At 43.7% G+C, this 17,250-nt stretch overlaps 1 protein-coding gene across 1 annotated transcript in view; it reads left to right on the plus strand.

Moving 5' to 3' along the window:
* The first annotated feature begins 316 nt into the window (after window positions 1–316).
* Window positions 317–17,250, plus strand: part of EIF3H (eukaryotic translation initiation factor 3 subunit H) — an 87,818-nt gene continuing 70,884 nt past the window's right edge. The window contains exon 1 of the mRNA XM_040979388.1: window positions 317–487. Coding sequence (XP_040835322.1) covers window positions 356–487 — 132 coding nt within the window. The 5' untranslated portion in view covers window positions 317–355. The remainder of the gene's footprint in view (window positions 488–17,250) is intronic.

The raw sequence follows: 17,250 nt of genomic DNA on the forward strand, positions 1-17,250 counted from the left end.
TTATGAATGGTATCATGATTATGCAGAACATTTTGTATTTTCTCAGGACCCATGGAATGCATTGCGAATATAAACACGTACAGAAACAAAACTTTTTGTGGAGGTGTTAATATAAAGACCCCTAAAAGTTACAAACTAATAAAAAGAAACCAGAAAAAGAAAATCTCAGCGGTAAACTGACAGCCTGTACACGCTGCGCATGCGCTCAGCGTCCCCCGGGGGAGCGCAGGCGTGGTCTTCGCTCTTCGCCGCCAGTTCCGCCCCGAAAACGCTGCCCTTCGGGTGACGTTACGCGTCCGCGTCACTTCCGCTTCCGGCAACTCACGCTTCCTTTTCTTCCTGTCTGGCTCGAAAGATGGCGTCCCGCAAGGAAGGTACCGGCTCTGGCTCCACGTCTTCCAGCTCCGCCGCCGGCGCTGGAGGGAAGGGCAAAGGCAAAGGTGGTTCTGGAGACTCGGCCGTGAAGCAAGTGCAGATTGATGGCTTGGTGAGTCCGAGTTCCGCAGGCCCGCGTGGGGCGCGCAGGTCCCAGCCCGGTCCGGCGAAACGTGTTTCCCGGCCGCCTTGCCGCCGCTGGGTTCGGTGAGGCTGGGCTGAGGTTTCCCCGTCTCCTTCACTTGTTCAGCAGACATTGTGGGCTTGTCCCGTCTTGTGGCGCCTGAGTTAGGGGCTGAGTACGCCAGGGGTGTGTGTAACAGGTTGTCGGGGCGTGGTGAGAAGTCTGGGAGAAGAGTTGTGGAGAAAGCCTTGCTGCGGCTGCAACAGGTGATGCGGATGCCGGGGAGGCTTTCGCACTCCGGGGTTCGGAAAGTGTTGCTTCGTGCTGGGGTCTGACAGCCGCACCCTCGCTCTCGGTACTCTGGAATCCACAGGTAGTAAGGCGCTCCACCTGAACCCACTGATTGGGAATCAACCCTCGTGTAGTTTACTCTGAACATTGGAAAAGAGGGTCAAAGAGGCTGGCCCGAAATGTAATGGAGGTTCGTGAGCTAAGGACTGAGCAGGGCAGAGGCAGATACGGAATCATGTGAAATTACCGTTCTGCTTTTAAGAAGCCTGACGTTCCAGTGTAAACCAGCCTGCCTCCCTCACTGTTTAAAAAGCATTATCTGTTTTGATGTTTCTCTTCTTAGATCAATATAAAGCTTAGACGTTTGTAATAAGGAAGTATTTTTTTAAAATTAACACGAACATTTTAAGGTTGTGGAGTCTGAGAATTTTAATCCAAAATGTGGTCCGATCTGTTGACATTAGCCAGGTGATTGAAAAGTAGTAGATTTATGGTGAGAGCTGGCAGGTGGTTCCTTGCCACTGAGCAGTTGTCTGACTTGGGACCAGGTGGCCTTTCCAAGCTCTGCTTCATCTTCAGGTGGTGGTGTGAAGTAGGTTTGCCACATGGAGCTGTTTGGATTTGGTGAAGGTGTTTGTGTGGTGACCTGCAGAAGCCACTTGGGATTTTTTGTGAGTTCAGTGATTGGATGGTGGAGTCTGGCTGGTGGAGGAAGAGATTAACTTGAGTGCTCTGTGTGTTTCATTTAATGACTATCAGTGGATCTCTCTTAACACGACATGCACCACTCACAGGTGAGCAGAATGGACAGAAACTACCTTCGTGATAACTCTCAGCCTGTCTCACAGGAACCCAGAGGTTAGCGCCATTTTTAAGATTGATTTTACAGAGGGGAGATAGCACAGAGAGAAACATCTTTCTTCTTCTAGTTAACTCTTCAAGTGGCTGCAAAGGCCACAGTTGAGCTGAGTCGATCTGAAGCCAGAAGTGTTTTCCGGGTCTCCCACATTGGTACAGGGTCCCAAGGTTTTAGGTCATTCTCTACTGCTTTCCCAGGGCCTCCAGCAGGGAGCTGGATGGGAAGAGGGGCCACTGGGATTGGAACTGGTGCCCTTGTGGGATCCTGGAGCATGCCAGGTGAAGATTTTGGCTGCTGCGCCAGGCTGGCATTAACTCTCCATTTGTAACCTTCCCTTCTCTGAACCTGTTTTTTCTTACCATTCTTACTTCCCAATGTGAAACATTTCCTGTGTTTTGTTTTTAGTTCTCACTTTTTCCCCTCTCATGAAGTTAATAGTAAAGACTGAGTATAAACTCCACTATCACAATCTGCCACTACTATTCACCTGCAAGTTGTGTAGAATGATTATAACATTAGTGAAGAACTGTGTAAAATACCATGTAAAATAAGTCATAGTTTAAATAATCATTCAACTTGAGAAATAGGACTTCACTAATATCTTTGTGACTCTTTTCCCTTTTTTATTGGCTCTAGCTGGTCCGATCTGAAACCGGGAGCCAGAAGCTGCCTCTAGGTCTCCGCCGTGGATGGGAGGGCCCAGGGACCTGGGTTGTCATTAGCAGGGAGTGGGATCCCTGTGCAGTAACTGAACTTGAACTGGCGCCCGTATGAGATGCTGACATCACAGTTTCACTTTCACGTAAATGAACGTGCATGAAGTGAAGCATGTATTATCTGTCGTCTTAAAACATCTATACCTTTGTTTTGAAGGAAATGTGCATTGTGGAAGGTCAGTGCTCCGCCTGTGGCGCCAATTTTGAGTTCCATTTCTGATCTGAGTCTCTGCTAATGTCCTGGGAAGGCAGTGGAGAGCGGCCCAAGGCATGTGACAGCCAGAAGCAGCTCCTTGTTCCCAGCCTTAGACAGGCCAGTTCTGCCTGTTGTGGCCATTTGGGGAGTGAACCAGTAGATGGAAGAATTGTATCTCTCTCTCCCTCGCTCTGACTTCCAAATAAAAAGAAATAAATCTTAACAAAATAAGCTTGGTTACTAACTTTTGTTACCTTTTAAAGTTTATTTTTGCTTTTTGCATAGTTAACTTATTTAACATCCTGTTAGTGGACATATCATTACCTTGTGAGCCATCTCATTTTTCTGAGTTTTGTAAGAGTGTGTTATTGATAAATGGAAAAGTCAGAGTTACAGATACATTTTTGTCCTTGAGATGTTAGCTCAGATGTCATGTTTTGGACCATTTTTTACCGTTTTGGGTAATGTGAATGAATGAATGAATGAATATAATGTGTAGAAATTTCCTTGCATATGACTCACAAGAAGCCTAGGTTAGTAAGTGCCTTGTGGATAGTTTCAGGTGTTAGAAGAGAGTGCAGCGTGAGGCTAGGAGACAGGCTAACTGTGAACTTGTTAACACCAGTTTCTTTTCTGTAAGAAAAATCACTCGGGTTAATCGGGGGTTAGTACTTGTGTGCAGTAGGTGAACGTGCGGTTAGATTTCCGGGCTAGGTTTTCGGGTTCTTCTAGTAACTTTGGGGATGAATGCCATCTGCCTTGCCTCAGTGATGCTCCCTCAGCTCTGGTGTGAGTGGCTGGAGGCGCTCTGGGCTGAGGTGAAGAATTCTGAGTTGTAAGGGCCTGGCAGGGAGGGCGGGCAGAGGATCTCCTGAGTCCTTGTAAACGCTGGCGTAGTGGGGCTTACCGAGTAGATGTGAGTCGTTAAATGCCCCGAAATGGAAGCTTTTGTTTGAAATCCTAGTCTCATGTAGAATAGAGTTTGGTCTGTAATTTATTTTAATGTGTTGGCAACAGGAATTTATATGGCCCTTGGCTCGCCCTTTCAGTTTTCTAACTTGGGTAATAACTTTTACATGTGGGCGTTTTCATTTGGATAATTGGAAGCCCTCAGTCACAAGAAATTTTATTTTTTAGACATTTTAGTTACGTCTTTCTGAGGTGTTTTAGTTTTCTGTTTAGTTAAAGGCTGCTGGACAGTTGAAGTGCGTCTTGATGAGTTAGTGTTAAGAATGTAAGTTGTTGGCTCATGCTGGACCGTGATTCTTCAGAGTCCCTTAGAGTATTTAGTCTGTTTTGTTCCGTGATAAATGTACTCTGTCATTGAATTTTAGGTACCTTGAGTAATCATTTTAGGTCATTGCCTTTTTTGTTGTTAAATTTATTTATCTCTTAACTCCTTTCACGTCTAGCTTTTTATTTACTGTGGATGAAAACCCAGTTAAGCAATCTTGTTAGGATTATGTTTTACTTGAGAGTTAAGTATACTCTTGAATGGGGATTAGATTAAGTATGCAATCTGGCAGTTGACTGCTTAGTTATACTTTTTGCTTAGGCAAGTGCGAAGTAATTCCTTCTGAGTAAGTTTTAAAAAGTTATTTTCCAGGCAGAAAAAGAGGACTTGAGTCTGTGCGTTCACTGGGACGTGCCTGCAACAGCTGGAACTGGCCTGTGCTGAAGCCGAGAGCTGGGAAGTCAGTCCAGGTATTGTGCAGAAACGGCAGGAGCCCAATCACTGAGCCGCCTTGTTGCTTCCCAGGGTCTGCGTTAGCGGGGAAGTGGAGTCGGACTGAGCTTGATGTTGAGTCCAGGTATTGAGGTGAGCTGCAGGCATCTTCCTGCTAGGCCAAATGTCTGCTCCTAAGTGGTTTGTTAGAAAAAGCAGCATTTGACATGTGTTATGTCTTACCAGCTCCTGCTGCCTTTGTAGTACTAATGTTAACTGCGTAATGATTCGCCTACTTGGAAGCTGAGTGACGTCAAAGAGAAGAAAAGTTTTTCCTAGAACTTGCGCTCAAAGCAAATCTTGGCACCCTTGATTCATTTCTGTTTTCTGTGATTTTAGCTCCCATATGATTATGGCTCCCAGTGCTGGGAACCAGGAGCTTTTCTGGTTTCCAATGTGGGGCTGGGACCCAGGTGGCTGAGCCGTCTGCTGCTTTCCCAGGTGTGTTAGCAGGGAGCTGTGTCTGAAGCAGTGTGACTAAATTCTAATTTTCTGCTTAGTATTCAAGACTTTAGGAGCTGGGTGAGCATCTCCAGATATTTTAAGTCTTGGGGGCCTTGTTTTGGGTCTTCACTCGGTTCTAGCTCAGACTTAGAGGAGAAAGCCTGCAGAACAGTAACCTTTGGAGAGTCTGCAAGTTCTTTTGTGGCCAGATTTTTCCACCCTTAGACGGTTAAATGAAAGCTGCTTTTGTAGCACCTACATGGAAACTTGGTTCCTTTTTTTTTTTTTTTAAGATTAGCTTATGATTTTGTCTTTGCAACATTTACTATATGATAGTTGGCTATTTTATTTGGGAAGGTATGAAATAATGTACTTAAAGAAAAGATAGGTTTTTTGTTTTAAGTGAACTGATAATTATAGAAGTGTTTTTTAACGGTTTATTTAATGTTCATTTGAAAGCAGATCACAGAGAAAGTGAGGTAGAGAGAGGAGGGGAAGATCTTCCATTTGCTGGTTCAGTCCCGTAATGTCCACTGCTGTTAGAGCCAGGCTTGTTCCAGGTCTTCTCTGTGGGTGCAGGGGCCCAAGTGGCTGGGTCATCATTCACTGCCTCCGCAGTGCAGTATCAGAGCTGCATTGAAAGTGGAGCAGCTGGGATTCAAACTGGCACCCTTATGGGTATCGGGCACCACAGCTGAAGAATGGCTTGCTAAGATGTAGTACTGTCTGCTATAGAAGATAATAAAATGGTTATAAAAATTAGATTTAATAGTGATATTGTGTAATTTGCCTATTTATTATATGATGACAAACTGCTGTTTTCTCAAATTGAAGTGCTGAGGGCCCTGTGCTGGCATAGTGGCTAAAGTGCTTGCTTTCAATGCACCAGGATCTCATATGGGTGCCAGTTCTAATACCGACAGCCCCGCTTCCCATCCCACTCCATGCTTGTGGCCTGGGAAAGCAATCAAGGACGGCCCAAAGCCTTGGGACCCTGTACCCGTGTGGGAGACCCAGAAGAAGTTCCTGGCTCCTGGCTTTGGATCAGCTCAGCTCCCGCCATTGTGGCCACTTGGGGAGTGAACCATTGGATGGATCTTGCTCTCTCTCTTTCTCTCTGTCTCTCCTCCTCTCTGTGTATCGGACTTTCCAGTAAAAATAAAATAAATATTAAAAAAAATGGAATGTCTGAAATGAATGGCATATCTTTAAATATTGCCAGAATAGAATGCTACTGTTTTGTTAATTTTTTACCATGCTTAACGGTATTAAGAAAGATTGGATTTGGGAAAAATAGTAGTAACTTAGTTTTAAACTTACAGTTATACTTTTCTTCTTGTTCCTTGAGTCTAAATACCAGTTGTCTTCTGGCATAAAATTTTAAGACTTTATTTTCCTCTAAAATGATACATGCACTTTTTGCTACACTTATTTTCTGCAGTTACTCATGGCAATTGTTGCTGATATTTTGTTCCTCCTTACATTGTACCTTTTCATATCCCTGTTCACAATATCACAACCAGTTTCTAAGTGACAAATACTATGGTACAGCAAGATGTGCTAAAATAAAACAATGTTAAAACCTGGAGAAAAAACAGGCCACAAAGAAGATAGCTAGTCTTCTTTCTTTTTATAGGTTTATTTATTTTTGTTGGAAAGGCAAATCAGATTAGTGGAAAGGAGAGACAGAGAAAGATCTCTTCTGTTGGTTCACTCCCTAAAGTGGCTGCTATGGCTGGAGCTGATCTGATCTGAAGCCAGGAGCCTGGAGCTTCTGAATCTCCCACGTGGGTACAGCGTTCCCAAGCTTTGGGCCATTCTGTGCTGCCTTCCCAGGTCACCAGTCGGGAACTGGGTGGGAAGTGGAGCAGCCAGGACCTGAACTGGCGCCATGTGCGATCTCAGCACTTAATATGGTGAGCATTGAGCCATTGTGCCGGGCTTGATAGCTTGTCATTTTTAAAGCTCATCAACAGGAGCTTTTGCTGTCTCTAAGATCTTGGAGAGACGTGTAATGTTTTCTGTGCTTCAATAAATACCTAGAATTAAAGTTAATGAATTAAAAGGTGGGCATGTTTTTAAGCTTGTTGGCAGATTGTGTTTCTGAAGAGTCACGTTGTACACTGTAACATAGTGTGTTTTCTACCTGCGGGGTATCGGAGTGCTGCTTTTTTGGCACCATTGCTAACTGAATGTTAGGATTTTTAAAAATCTTTAAGTTAGCATTTAAAAAATAATTTTCAGTGCACTGCCTAGTATGCTTATTGTGGTGATTTAACTCAGTGAATTTTTTCTGTGATACCCGTGTCTGACCATCTGATCTTTAAGTTTTTCTGTTATCTCCTTTATATCTTTAGTACTTTTTTTTTAACTTTTGAATTTTATTTTCGATGTTGCTTATGTGGTTGAGAGGGCTGCACCCCCATGTGCACCTCTGATTATGGAGGGGAGGGTTGAGGTATGGAGGAAGGTGGGTGGGAAAAGTGCTTCAGTCCTTTTTTGCTCCTGTGTCTAAGGCTAAGGGGAGTGGGTTTCTTCTTGCTGTCAGACTACAGCAGCAGCCAGGGATGGGAAACAGTCATTTGATAATATCTCAGAGACCCCATGTGGGGACACATGGTCTGCTACTTGAGTCGTTTGGATATTTCTGAGAGTCATCTGCTTCATTGTACCAGAGTTGCAATGAAACGTTGCCAAGGTCTGTTGGCTGCCAGAGTCCACCTTAGTATGCCCACAGACCCTGCCATTTGCTGCAATGCTTGGCCAGCAGAGCCCTGGTCCTCATAGGAACTGGGGGTTGTTAGGTCCTCTCTGCCAGCGTCCTGTCCTGGCTCTTGTTCTTGACAGCTTGTGCTGCAGACTGGTCTGGCCTGGCCCGCCCCCCAGACCTGGTCCACATGTACGTCCATGGGTGTCACAGGTCTACCTGGCCTGGACTGTCCCCAGCCCCTTCTCTTGCACTCACCAGTGGAAGCTGTGGCCTAGCAGGGAGTTCCCCTACTGGGCCAGCTCCTTGCTGTAGATCTTGTGTCTGCTGGTGGGTGCTGTGGCTTATCTGCCATTAGTCCTGACCTTTGCATGCGCTGTGGGTGTTGTAGCCTGACAGCCTGGCTTCCCAGGCCAAGGTCCCAAAGCTCCCATAGCTTCCATGAGTATCTGTGAGTTCTGTGGTCCAGCCTGGTTCAGACCCGTCACCTCCTCTAGTTCTTACTGCAAACCAGAGGATGCTGCAAGCTTACAGAGATGAGCCTACAAGTCCCCTACAGAATCTGCCTCCAGAGTTCTGGTGGTGCTGTAGCCCAACCTTGATATGGTCTACCCTCTGTTCCAGCAGTTGCAGGAGCCAGGCATGTGCTTTCTGCTCAGCCCAGGTCTCCTGAGCGTATGGATGCCTTGGCTTGACATCTGATCCCTCTAAACCAACTGGTCTCGGCTCCCTTTCCTACCTGAGACTGCAGTTGCCTGGTCTGTAGAAGCTCCTAGGAATCACCCATCACCTGTCAAACATGCCCGCAGCCACTGCCACTCCAACATGACCTACTTCCTCTGGCAGTAACATGGTGGGCCTGGGGGCTGGGCTGATGTGTCCTGGCCCAGTGTCCCCCACTTTGCCTGCACACCTTAAAAAAAAAAAGTAGGCAGCTCTGCTGTCACACTGGTATAGTTAACACAGATTTGGTGTTAGCCAGGTCCAGGATACCCACCAGCAATGTCTGCTTTTCTTCAGAAGTGTAATGCTTGCCTAGTTATAAGGCAACCTAGGTAGTTGCCGACATCTGAGTTATCTTCAGAGTCCTTAAGGATTTCCCTAGATTGCCTGCTTACCACTTTTTCTTGATTATAACTATGTAACTCAAAAAACCTCTTTGGAAAATGAAGACTCATTGCCTGAACATTATTTCCAAATTGGGCTTATTGGTAGCTTTTAAAAACAAATAAAGTTGAAATACTTTCCTTTTGGAAAGAAGAAAACTTCATATTTTACATTTTATAAAAAAATCATAACCTTCAGTTACATTCTGAAGGACTTCCAGCGGAAAAAAATGGCTTATTACCTCATTGTTATAAAAGCCTTTTGATTTGTTAACGCTGTTTAATTAAACACAGCCATTATTCTGGGTAATTCATGTGCATGAGCACAAATTGAAAGAAAAAAGTAGATAATGAACAGAAAGTCTCATTGTCGTCCGTTGACTTGTAACCGTCTTTCCAGAGTCAATGACAGTTACTACGCTTTAATTTTTTCCCCCCTCTTTCTGGACCTATTCTAGCAAATCTTGCTCTGTGTTAGGCAGAAAAAATTCACAATTTAAATGCCCACAACCTTACCACAAGACCCTTTAAAAAATGTTTCACTTAAACTTTTTTGCTCATTTAATGACACATTTATCTTTTTATGTTTTTCAGCAATGCGTATTTGTAGGTATAGGGATTCATCCCTTTCCCTCCCTTCCTGCTCTCTCATTTCCCCTCCTGCTAGTTTTCCTCCATATTGTCACAATAGTATAGTCTCTTAGTACATATTACAGATTTTGCAAGTGCAGGTTATTTTAATTTTGTTTGAGTGGCAAACAGAGATCTTGTACCTGCTGGTTCATTGCCCAGTGCCTGCACCAGTTGGGGCTGGGCCAGGCCCGGAGCTTGTTACTTAGGCCAGGTCTTATATGGTGTCAGCTTCACCTGCTGCCTTTCAGGGTAAACTAGCAGGAAGCTGGAGTCAGAATTGGAACGAGAACTCCATCTCAGGCACTTGGTTGTGGGGTGGAGGAGTTCCCAATGGCACCTTGCCTGCTGCATCAAATGTGTTCCTTACCTAAAGACTTCTTAAGTGCTTGCTTAGGTGTGGTCAGTGCTCCTGAGTAAGCGTGTTCATAGCAGTTTTCAATGTTTTTGTTTTGTGTGATAGGAAATTCATTTTACTCAGGTAAGCTTCTTTTTTAAGAACAAAGAACAAAGTGCTAGCCAGTGCTGGCCATGCCAAAGTTGGTACCTGACAAGGCATTCTTCATCTCCCACAGAGGTGGCAGGGACCCGCCTGTACTTGAGTTACGATTTGCTTTTTCCCAGGGTTTGCATTAGCAGAAAGCTAGCATCAATAGTGGAGTTGGGACTTGAACCCAGGTACTTTGATGTTAGATAGAGTACTCCAGGCTCATTTTAACTACCGTATCAAATGCACCACCTTCTCAGCCTATTTATCACTCATTTTTACTTATTTATGTATTTGTTTTTACATTTAAAAATTATTTTATTATTTTATAATGCAGTTCTTTTCCCCACCCTCTTTCCAGATCCCCCCCCCTCCACTGATTTCCCCTAAATCATTACAGAGGTATAGTCCTTCACAAACAGTCATACGTCCATCATTCTGCTATTTAAGTGTGTCCTGACATTGTAGTATGGATAGTAACCCAGTATCTATTGTCAAAATGTATTGAACAGTTTCATTGGGAGTCCGTCTCTGATTTGGAGGTAGAGATGCATACTGCATTGTATCTTCACATCTGGAAATGATAATCTCTATCATACAGTTACTATACTTCCCTTGAAATAAATGAAAGACCATAAAGCAAAATCAAGAACAGAAAGAAAAATAGAAAATTTACAGCAAATGAAGTTAAATAACATGCTATTGAATGGCCAGTGTGTTGCTGAAGAAATTGATAAAACATTAAACCTTCTTGAAGAAAACGATGCTATTATGTGACCTATGAGTTAGTCAGGAAATAAGAAAAAGAGAACTTCTGAATGAGTGAAAAGTTCAAAACCCCTGAGATGTAGCACAGATGCTATTGAAAGGGCTGTCGATCCTGTATTTTGTGAGGATTGCCTTGTATGGAGAAAACATGTTATCTATCCTTTTATGATTAACTTATTTCCCTGAGCCATAATGGTCTCTAGTTGGCACCATTTGGTTGTAGATGGTAGAATTTCATTCTTTTTAGTGGTTGAGTAGTATTCCATGGAGTAAATGCACCACAGATTTCTTTACCCACTCCCTCTCTGGTTGGGCATTTGGGTTGTTTCCATGTCGTTACTATTGTAGATTGTGCTGCTGTGAATATAGAATTCCAGATCCCTACTCATATGCAGATCTCATTTCCTTTAGATATATTTTCAGAAGTGGGAAAGGTGGGTCATACAGCAGATCAGTTTTGATTTCTCTTAGCACACTCCGTACTGACTTCACAGTGGTTTTACTAGCCTCAGCTCTAACCAGCAGTGAAAGAGGATACTTTGTTCTGCACCTCCATGCCTCATGGTGTTCGCAGAGTTCTGAATATAGGCCAGTCTTACTGGAGTTAGGTGGAACCTCAGAGTGGTTTTCATTTGTATTTCTCTGAATGCTTAGGAGCCTGAGCATTTTTTCATGTCTGTTACCTATTTGAATTTGTTCTTTTGAAAAATACCTGTTTACTTTCTTCACTCATCTCTTTATAGGGTTGTTGGTTTTACTGAGTTTTTGAAGTTCTTTATAAATCCTGGTTATAACATCTATCTTATATATAGTGAACAAAGATTTTCTCCCATTTTGCCTGTTGCTGCTTTGCTTTGTTGATCGTCTCTTGCTGTACAGGAGCTCTCGGCTTGATTATAGTCCTATTTGTTTTGGCTTTGGCTGCCTGTGCTTTTGGTTTAACTGTTTCCCAATTCCCATATCTTGGAGAATGCTTGCTATGTTTTTCTCAATAGTTTTTTGATTTCTGGGTGCAGATTGAGGTCCTTAATCCATTTAGAGCTGGTTTTTTCTACAGTGACAGGTCGGGGTCTTGCTCCTTGCTTTTGCAGGCTGCTGTGCTGCTCTGCCGGCTGCAATTATTGAAGAGACCAGACTCTTGCCCTGGATCCCTTTTCAGTTCTCTTTTTGAAGATCAGCTGGCTGTGCACGTGTGGCCTAACTGCTGGGGTTTCTGTTCTGTTCCAGTGATCTTCTCTGTTTCTGTACCAGTACCAGACTCTTGTGATGCCCACTGCCCTGTGGTGTGATTCCTGCAGCTTGATTTTGATTCTTGAGGATAGTTTTGGCTATTCTTGGACTGTTGTGTTTCCAGATGACCTTGAGTATCATCTTTTTTGTTTCTTAGAAGATTGTTGTTAGGATTTTGGTTAGGATCATGTTAAATCTGTACTTGTTTCATTTCAGGAAAATTATGTTCCAGCTACACATGGAAACGTTAGTGAATTGGTTATGTATATTTATTTATTTATTTATTTATTTTAAAAAGATTTATTTATTTTTATTGGAAAGTCAGATATACAGAGAGGAGGAGGAGAGACAGAGAGGAAGATCTTCCGTCCGATGATTCACTCCCCAAGTGAGCGCAACAGCCGATGCTGTGCTGATCCGGGGCCAGGAGCCAGAAACCTCTTCCAGGTCTCCCATGTGGGTGCAGGGTCCCAAAGCTTTGGGCCGTTCTCGACTGCTTTCCCAGGCTACAAGCAGGGAGCTGGATGGGAAGTGGAGCTGCTGGGATTAGAACCGGCACCCATATGGGATCCCAGTGCGTTCAAGGTGAGAACTTTAGCTGCTAGGCCACGCTGCCGGGCCCGGTTATGTAGATTTAGTAGGTAAAATAGAAATTTGTAAATTTAATATCCTGACCTTTTTTTATGCATTTGTTAGATCATTTTTCATATTTTTAGGAGATTTTTTTTTTTTTTATTTGGAAGGCAGCTTTTACAAGGCTAGGAAAGAGAGGGAGATAAGGTCCTCCCTTGGTTGGTTCATTCCCCCCATGGCCACAATAACCATAGCTGAATTCACCGGAGGCTGGGAGCTCAGCCTTGCATGTGGGCGTAGGGGCTTCAGGCCTCGGACCATCCTTTGCTGCCTTCCAAGGCCACAAGCACAGAGCTGGATGGGAAGTGGGGCAGCTGGGACACACACTGATGCTCATCCGGGGTGCTGGCACCACAGGGTGGAGGGTTAGCTTAGTGCGTCACTGCATGACTAGCTTCATGCCCACACAGGACTAATTTTTATGAGAACAGTGTCATTCCATGATTGTTTTCGAGACTTCATTGCTGTTCACCATTGTTCCAATAAGTACTAGCTGATTCAACTTTAAAAATTAAGACCATCAATGAGTGTTAAATCTAAGAAAATAATAATGAAAAGACCTTTTCAAACTGAAACATTACAGAAGTAATATTGATTAAGTATATTGGAGCATTGTAACTAATCCCATGTGTGTCAGGAGCAAAATAATTTTTTTCCTCCATTGACGTTACTTAAATTTCTTTCACATCAAAACTTAACAGCAATGATTTAAATCCCATTTATTGTTTGACTCAGCCAGTTATGAAATGGAACTCCTATCCCAGTTGAGTCATAAAATGTGTTAAATTTAAGACTAATGCAACTTTCTGTTTTTTGAATTTACACTTTGGCAGTAACTACCTTCTTTGTTCCATGTTATAAAAAATGATGTAGGCTTAACCAAATAAGAAAACTGCCAAGTTCACAGATAGAAGCTAGGAATAAGTGAAAGGTTAGGTATTGACTTTACAGAATATGCTAAGGGGAGATTTTGTGGCATTACCGTTTCTTTGAGAATAAAATTCTTTTACAGTAATAGCTCTCTTTGACGATGATTGATGTGAGAAATTCAGGCTGTTAGCCCTACCTCCCAGAAGCTGCAAACCTGGACTGAAGCCAGCCAGGAATTTTGTGTCCTGCCCTACCTATTTTTCAACTGCCCGACTCTTGGTGCAGTTCAAGCTTTGCCTTTATACCTTTAGACATGGACCTTGCTTTTATTTATAACGAGGATGATGCCTTAAAGGAAAATTTCACCTACATATATACAGAATAGTTTGAGTAACTCAGTGTAATTACTGTCTTGATTTTAATGCAGATTTAAAGTCCTGAAACCTTGGGTGTTTTTGTTAAAAGAGATAGCTCCAGGTCCAGATGACTGGTAACACTTAGCAAAAGTGGAAATTTGATGTCAGACAGTTCATTAAGGCCTACCCCCTTTTTTAAAATTGTTTTTTGAGAGGCAAAGACAGTCACTTCTTGGCCTTTTGGCTAAGATTAAGTGTAACAGCAAAGAGAAAGAAAATGGTCCCCATTTGCTGATTCACTTCTCAAATAACTAACAGTTGGGGCAGAAGCCTGGGGCTGGAATCAGTCTGAGTGTGCTAGGTAGTTGCCTAAGTCCTTGGGCCATCTCAGCACCGCCTAGCATCCGCGTTAGCAGGAATCTGGAACCTGGAGCCTGAGCTGGGAAATGTGCGATCTCAGCTGGTGTGTTAACCTCTAGGCTGAATGCCTGTCTCAAATGATTTTTAGTGTTATGACTTGCATCTTACTAGGCTGAGCAAGTCTGGAGATTGTAAGCATTTTGAGGTGACAGATGTCATTGCCATGAGGGAATTTGTCAAAATTTAATCACTCCTTGACTAGACACACTGGATACCTAGAAGAATAAGAATTGGTAAGGTATAATTTTATTTTATTTTTATTATTTTTTTATTTTATTATAATTATTTTTTATTGGAAAGGCAGATATACAGAGAGGAAGATCTTCCATCCGATGATTCACTCCCCAAGTGAGCGCAATGGTCGATGCTATGCCGATCCGAAGCCAGGAGCCTCTTCCTGGTCTCCCATGGGGGTGCAGGGTCCCAAAGCTTTGGGCTGTCCTCGACTGCTTTCCCGGGCCACGGGCAGGGAGCTGGAAGGGAAGCAGGGCTGCCTGGATAGAACCGGCACCCATATGGGATCCTGGGCGTGCAAGGCGAGGACCTTAACCACTGCGCCACCGTGCCGGGCCCTATTTTATTTTTTTTTTAATATTTATTTATTTATTGGAAAGTCAGATATACAGAGAGGAGGAGAGAGAGGGGAAGATCTTCCATCCGATGATTCACTCCCCAAGTGAGCACAACGTCAGGTGCTGTGCTGATCCGGAGCCAGGAGCCAGAAACCTCTTCCAGGTCTCCCACATGGGTGCAGGGTCCCAAAGCTTTTTGCTGTCCTCGACTGCTTTCCCAGGCCACAAGCAGGGAGCTGGATGGGAAGTGGAGCTGCCGGGATTAGAACTGGCACCCATATGGGATTCCGGGGATTCAAGGAGAGGACTTTAGCTGCTAGGCCACGCTGCTGGGCCAGGTATAATTTTAAGATGTTCATTCGTTTTCATCTACTTGAAAGGCTGAGTGACATGAGGAGAAAGAGAGTCTTTCATCTTCCAGTTAACTCCCAAAATGTGTGCAACAGTTGGAGCTGGGCCAGCCTGAAGCCAGGAGCCCATAATGCTGTCTCAGTTTCCCATGGGGTCGCAGGTCTCCAAACATTTGAGCCAGCGTGCATTGGCAGAACCTGGATTGAAAGAGTAGCAGGACTGGCACTGGTGCGCTAATGTGGTATGTGAGTGTCCCAAAGGGTGGCGTATCCTGAGAGAAGTGTTCACTGTGGTAATGGTAGCCAGGGCTGGGGGCAGGCCTGATGGAGGTACTGGGGGGTTGTCCAGGCTAGGCCTGTTGGTATATGTTAAGGTTGGAGCTGTGGTGGGCTAGGCTGGGCCAGGCTGGGCTTAGGCTGGGCTAGGCTGGGCTTAAGCTGGGCCAGGCTGGGCTAGGCTGCAGCTCTCATTGGTTCACGTGAAAGAAAGGACTGGAAGGAGAACTGTTCAGGTAGCTGCATCCACTGGTATGTGCATTGGCTGGTGCAGGAGACGGATTGAACTGACCCTGCCCTACCTTCTGGTGCATGTAAGAGTCATGTCTGAAGTCACCCCAAGCATGGTTTCCTGGACTACTTCCCAGCTAGATCGCTGGACTGAAACCCTAAGCACAGGGAGAATCACAACATGTGGGGCAACCTTGGAGTGCACGTATGAGAATGGAGCCTCTGCAGTTGCTGATGCTTGTGCAGTGGGCAGCATGTCCGGATGCACATGGGGTCCTGAGTCAGCTCATCTAAGCTAGCAGAGGATGTCTAGTGCCTCCCATTGGAGGATGGAAGGCACAACAGATTGAACCACTCTCTTGGCCAAGTTTTGCAGCAAGCAGAGGGTCTGTGGGTACACTAAGGTGGACTTGCTTAGCCGGTAGAACTTGAAAACATTTCATTGAACCCTGGTGCAGTGAAGCAGATGGCTGTCAGAACTGCCTAAACCACTCCAGTAATACCCGCAGAACGTTCTTCCCCACATGGGGGTCTCTAAGGTGTTACAGCATGACTGTGTTGCTCCCTCTCAACTATGTAAACAGTATTAAAAATAAAATAAATGGGAAACATCTTTTTCTTAAGTTTTTATCATTATTTGAGATCTTTGGAGTTAAAAACAAACGAAACTTGACAGTTAGGGAAGAATTGCTTTCTGTGCTGCTGTTGATCGTGAGAGTATGTACCTGCACATGTAGTGAATTTTTATTAAGGTTTTAAACTTTGAAGCTTTTGGTAGTCATGGGTCTCCGGGAATTCAATGAATGACATTTGCAGGAAAATGCTTAAAGATGTGGAGAAAAAACAGGGGAGAGGAGTTTAAGGGTTTCGTAGATTTCTTCAAGTACGTGTGTGGTTTTCATGTTTGAGTGCTTGCTTAGTTTGTGTAACTTACAAAATATACTTTGAGTTTTGGGTAGCATAGGTGTCTTTCTGGGGTTGGGAGGAAGTAAATGTTTTATAAAAACAAGTTCTTTTAGAAACTAAAATTATCTTTTATCTTTTTTTGTGTTTCTGTGCCTTGCTTTTTTAATATTATTACTATTTTTTATTTTGAATTTTATGGTTTAACTCCATAGGGTCTGGGATTTCTCCCTGGGTAACCTCAATTCCCAGACACCTACAGTGAGTGTAGCAGAAAAAAATTTAGCTGCAACATTTTTTTTTCGTTTAGAATAAAGTACAGTTTGTTTTTGATGACCTAGGCTTATGCACAAGTTAATATTTTATGTATTTTACATTATAGACAATGTAAGGATATAGTGGTGATTCTTAACCTAGTTCCTGGGACTTCGTAAGATTTCAGGGTATATTTGAATTCTGAAACTGAGAATAAAACTCATATTGATTCATAGATGGATTAATTCATTCCTTATAGACTTTAAACATCTTTTCTTGGGCCAGCGTGGTAACACAGGGATCCCATATGGGACCCAGTTCTATTCCCAGTGGCCCTATTCCCACCCAGGTCGCTGTGTGTTCAAGGCAAAGACTTTAGCCACTAGGCTATCATGCCAGGCCCAGTAAAGTCCATTTTAAATAAAAAGTTTGATGAATTTCAAGGGCTAGATGATTGTGTAACTGATAGGTACAGTTCAGACCTTGGAGTCCAGGTCCCCTCTGGTCTGTATTCTTGCCCTTGTCCTAGCTTCAGGCAGCCATTTATCTTTCTCTCATTGTTTTGTCTTTTCCTGAATTCCATATAAATGAAATCACTGAGTACATAGCATCTGGTGCCATAAATATTCTGAAAAGTGTGGATAGGGTGTGATGCTTAACTCTGGAAATAGGAGCTTCTTGAAAGTGAATGCATTTGCTCTAGTTTTAGATTTAGTTTTACATTC

The sequence above is a fragment of the Ochotona curzoniae genome, unplaced genomic scaffold, assembly GCF_017591425.1.
Source record: "Ochotona curzoniae isolate NIBS_2020 unplaced genomic scaffold, NIBS_Ocur_1.0 contig_3190, whole genome shotgun sequence".
Taxonomy (NCBI): domain Eukaryota; kingdom Metazoa; phylum Chordata; class Mammalia; order Lagomorpha; family Ochotonidae; genus Ochotona; species Ochotona curzoniae.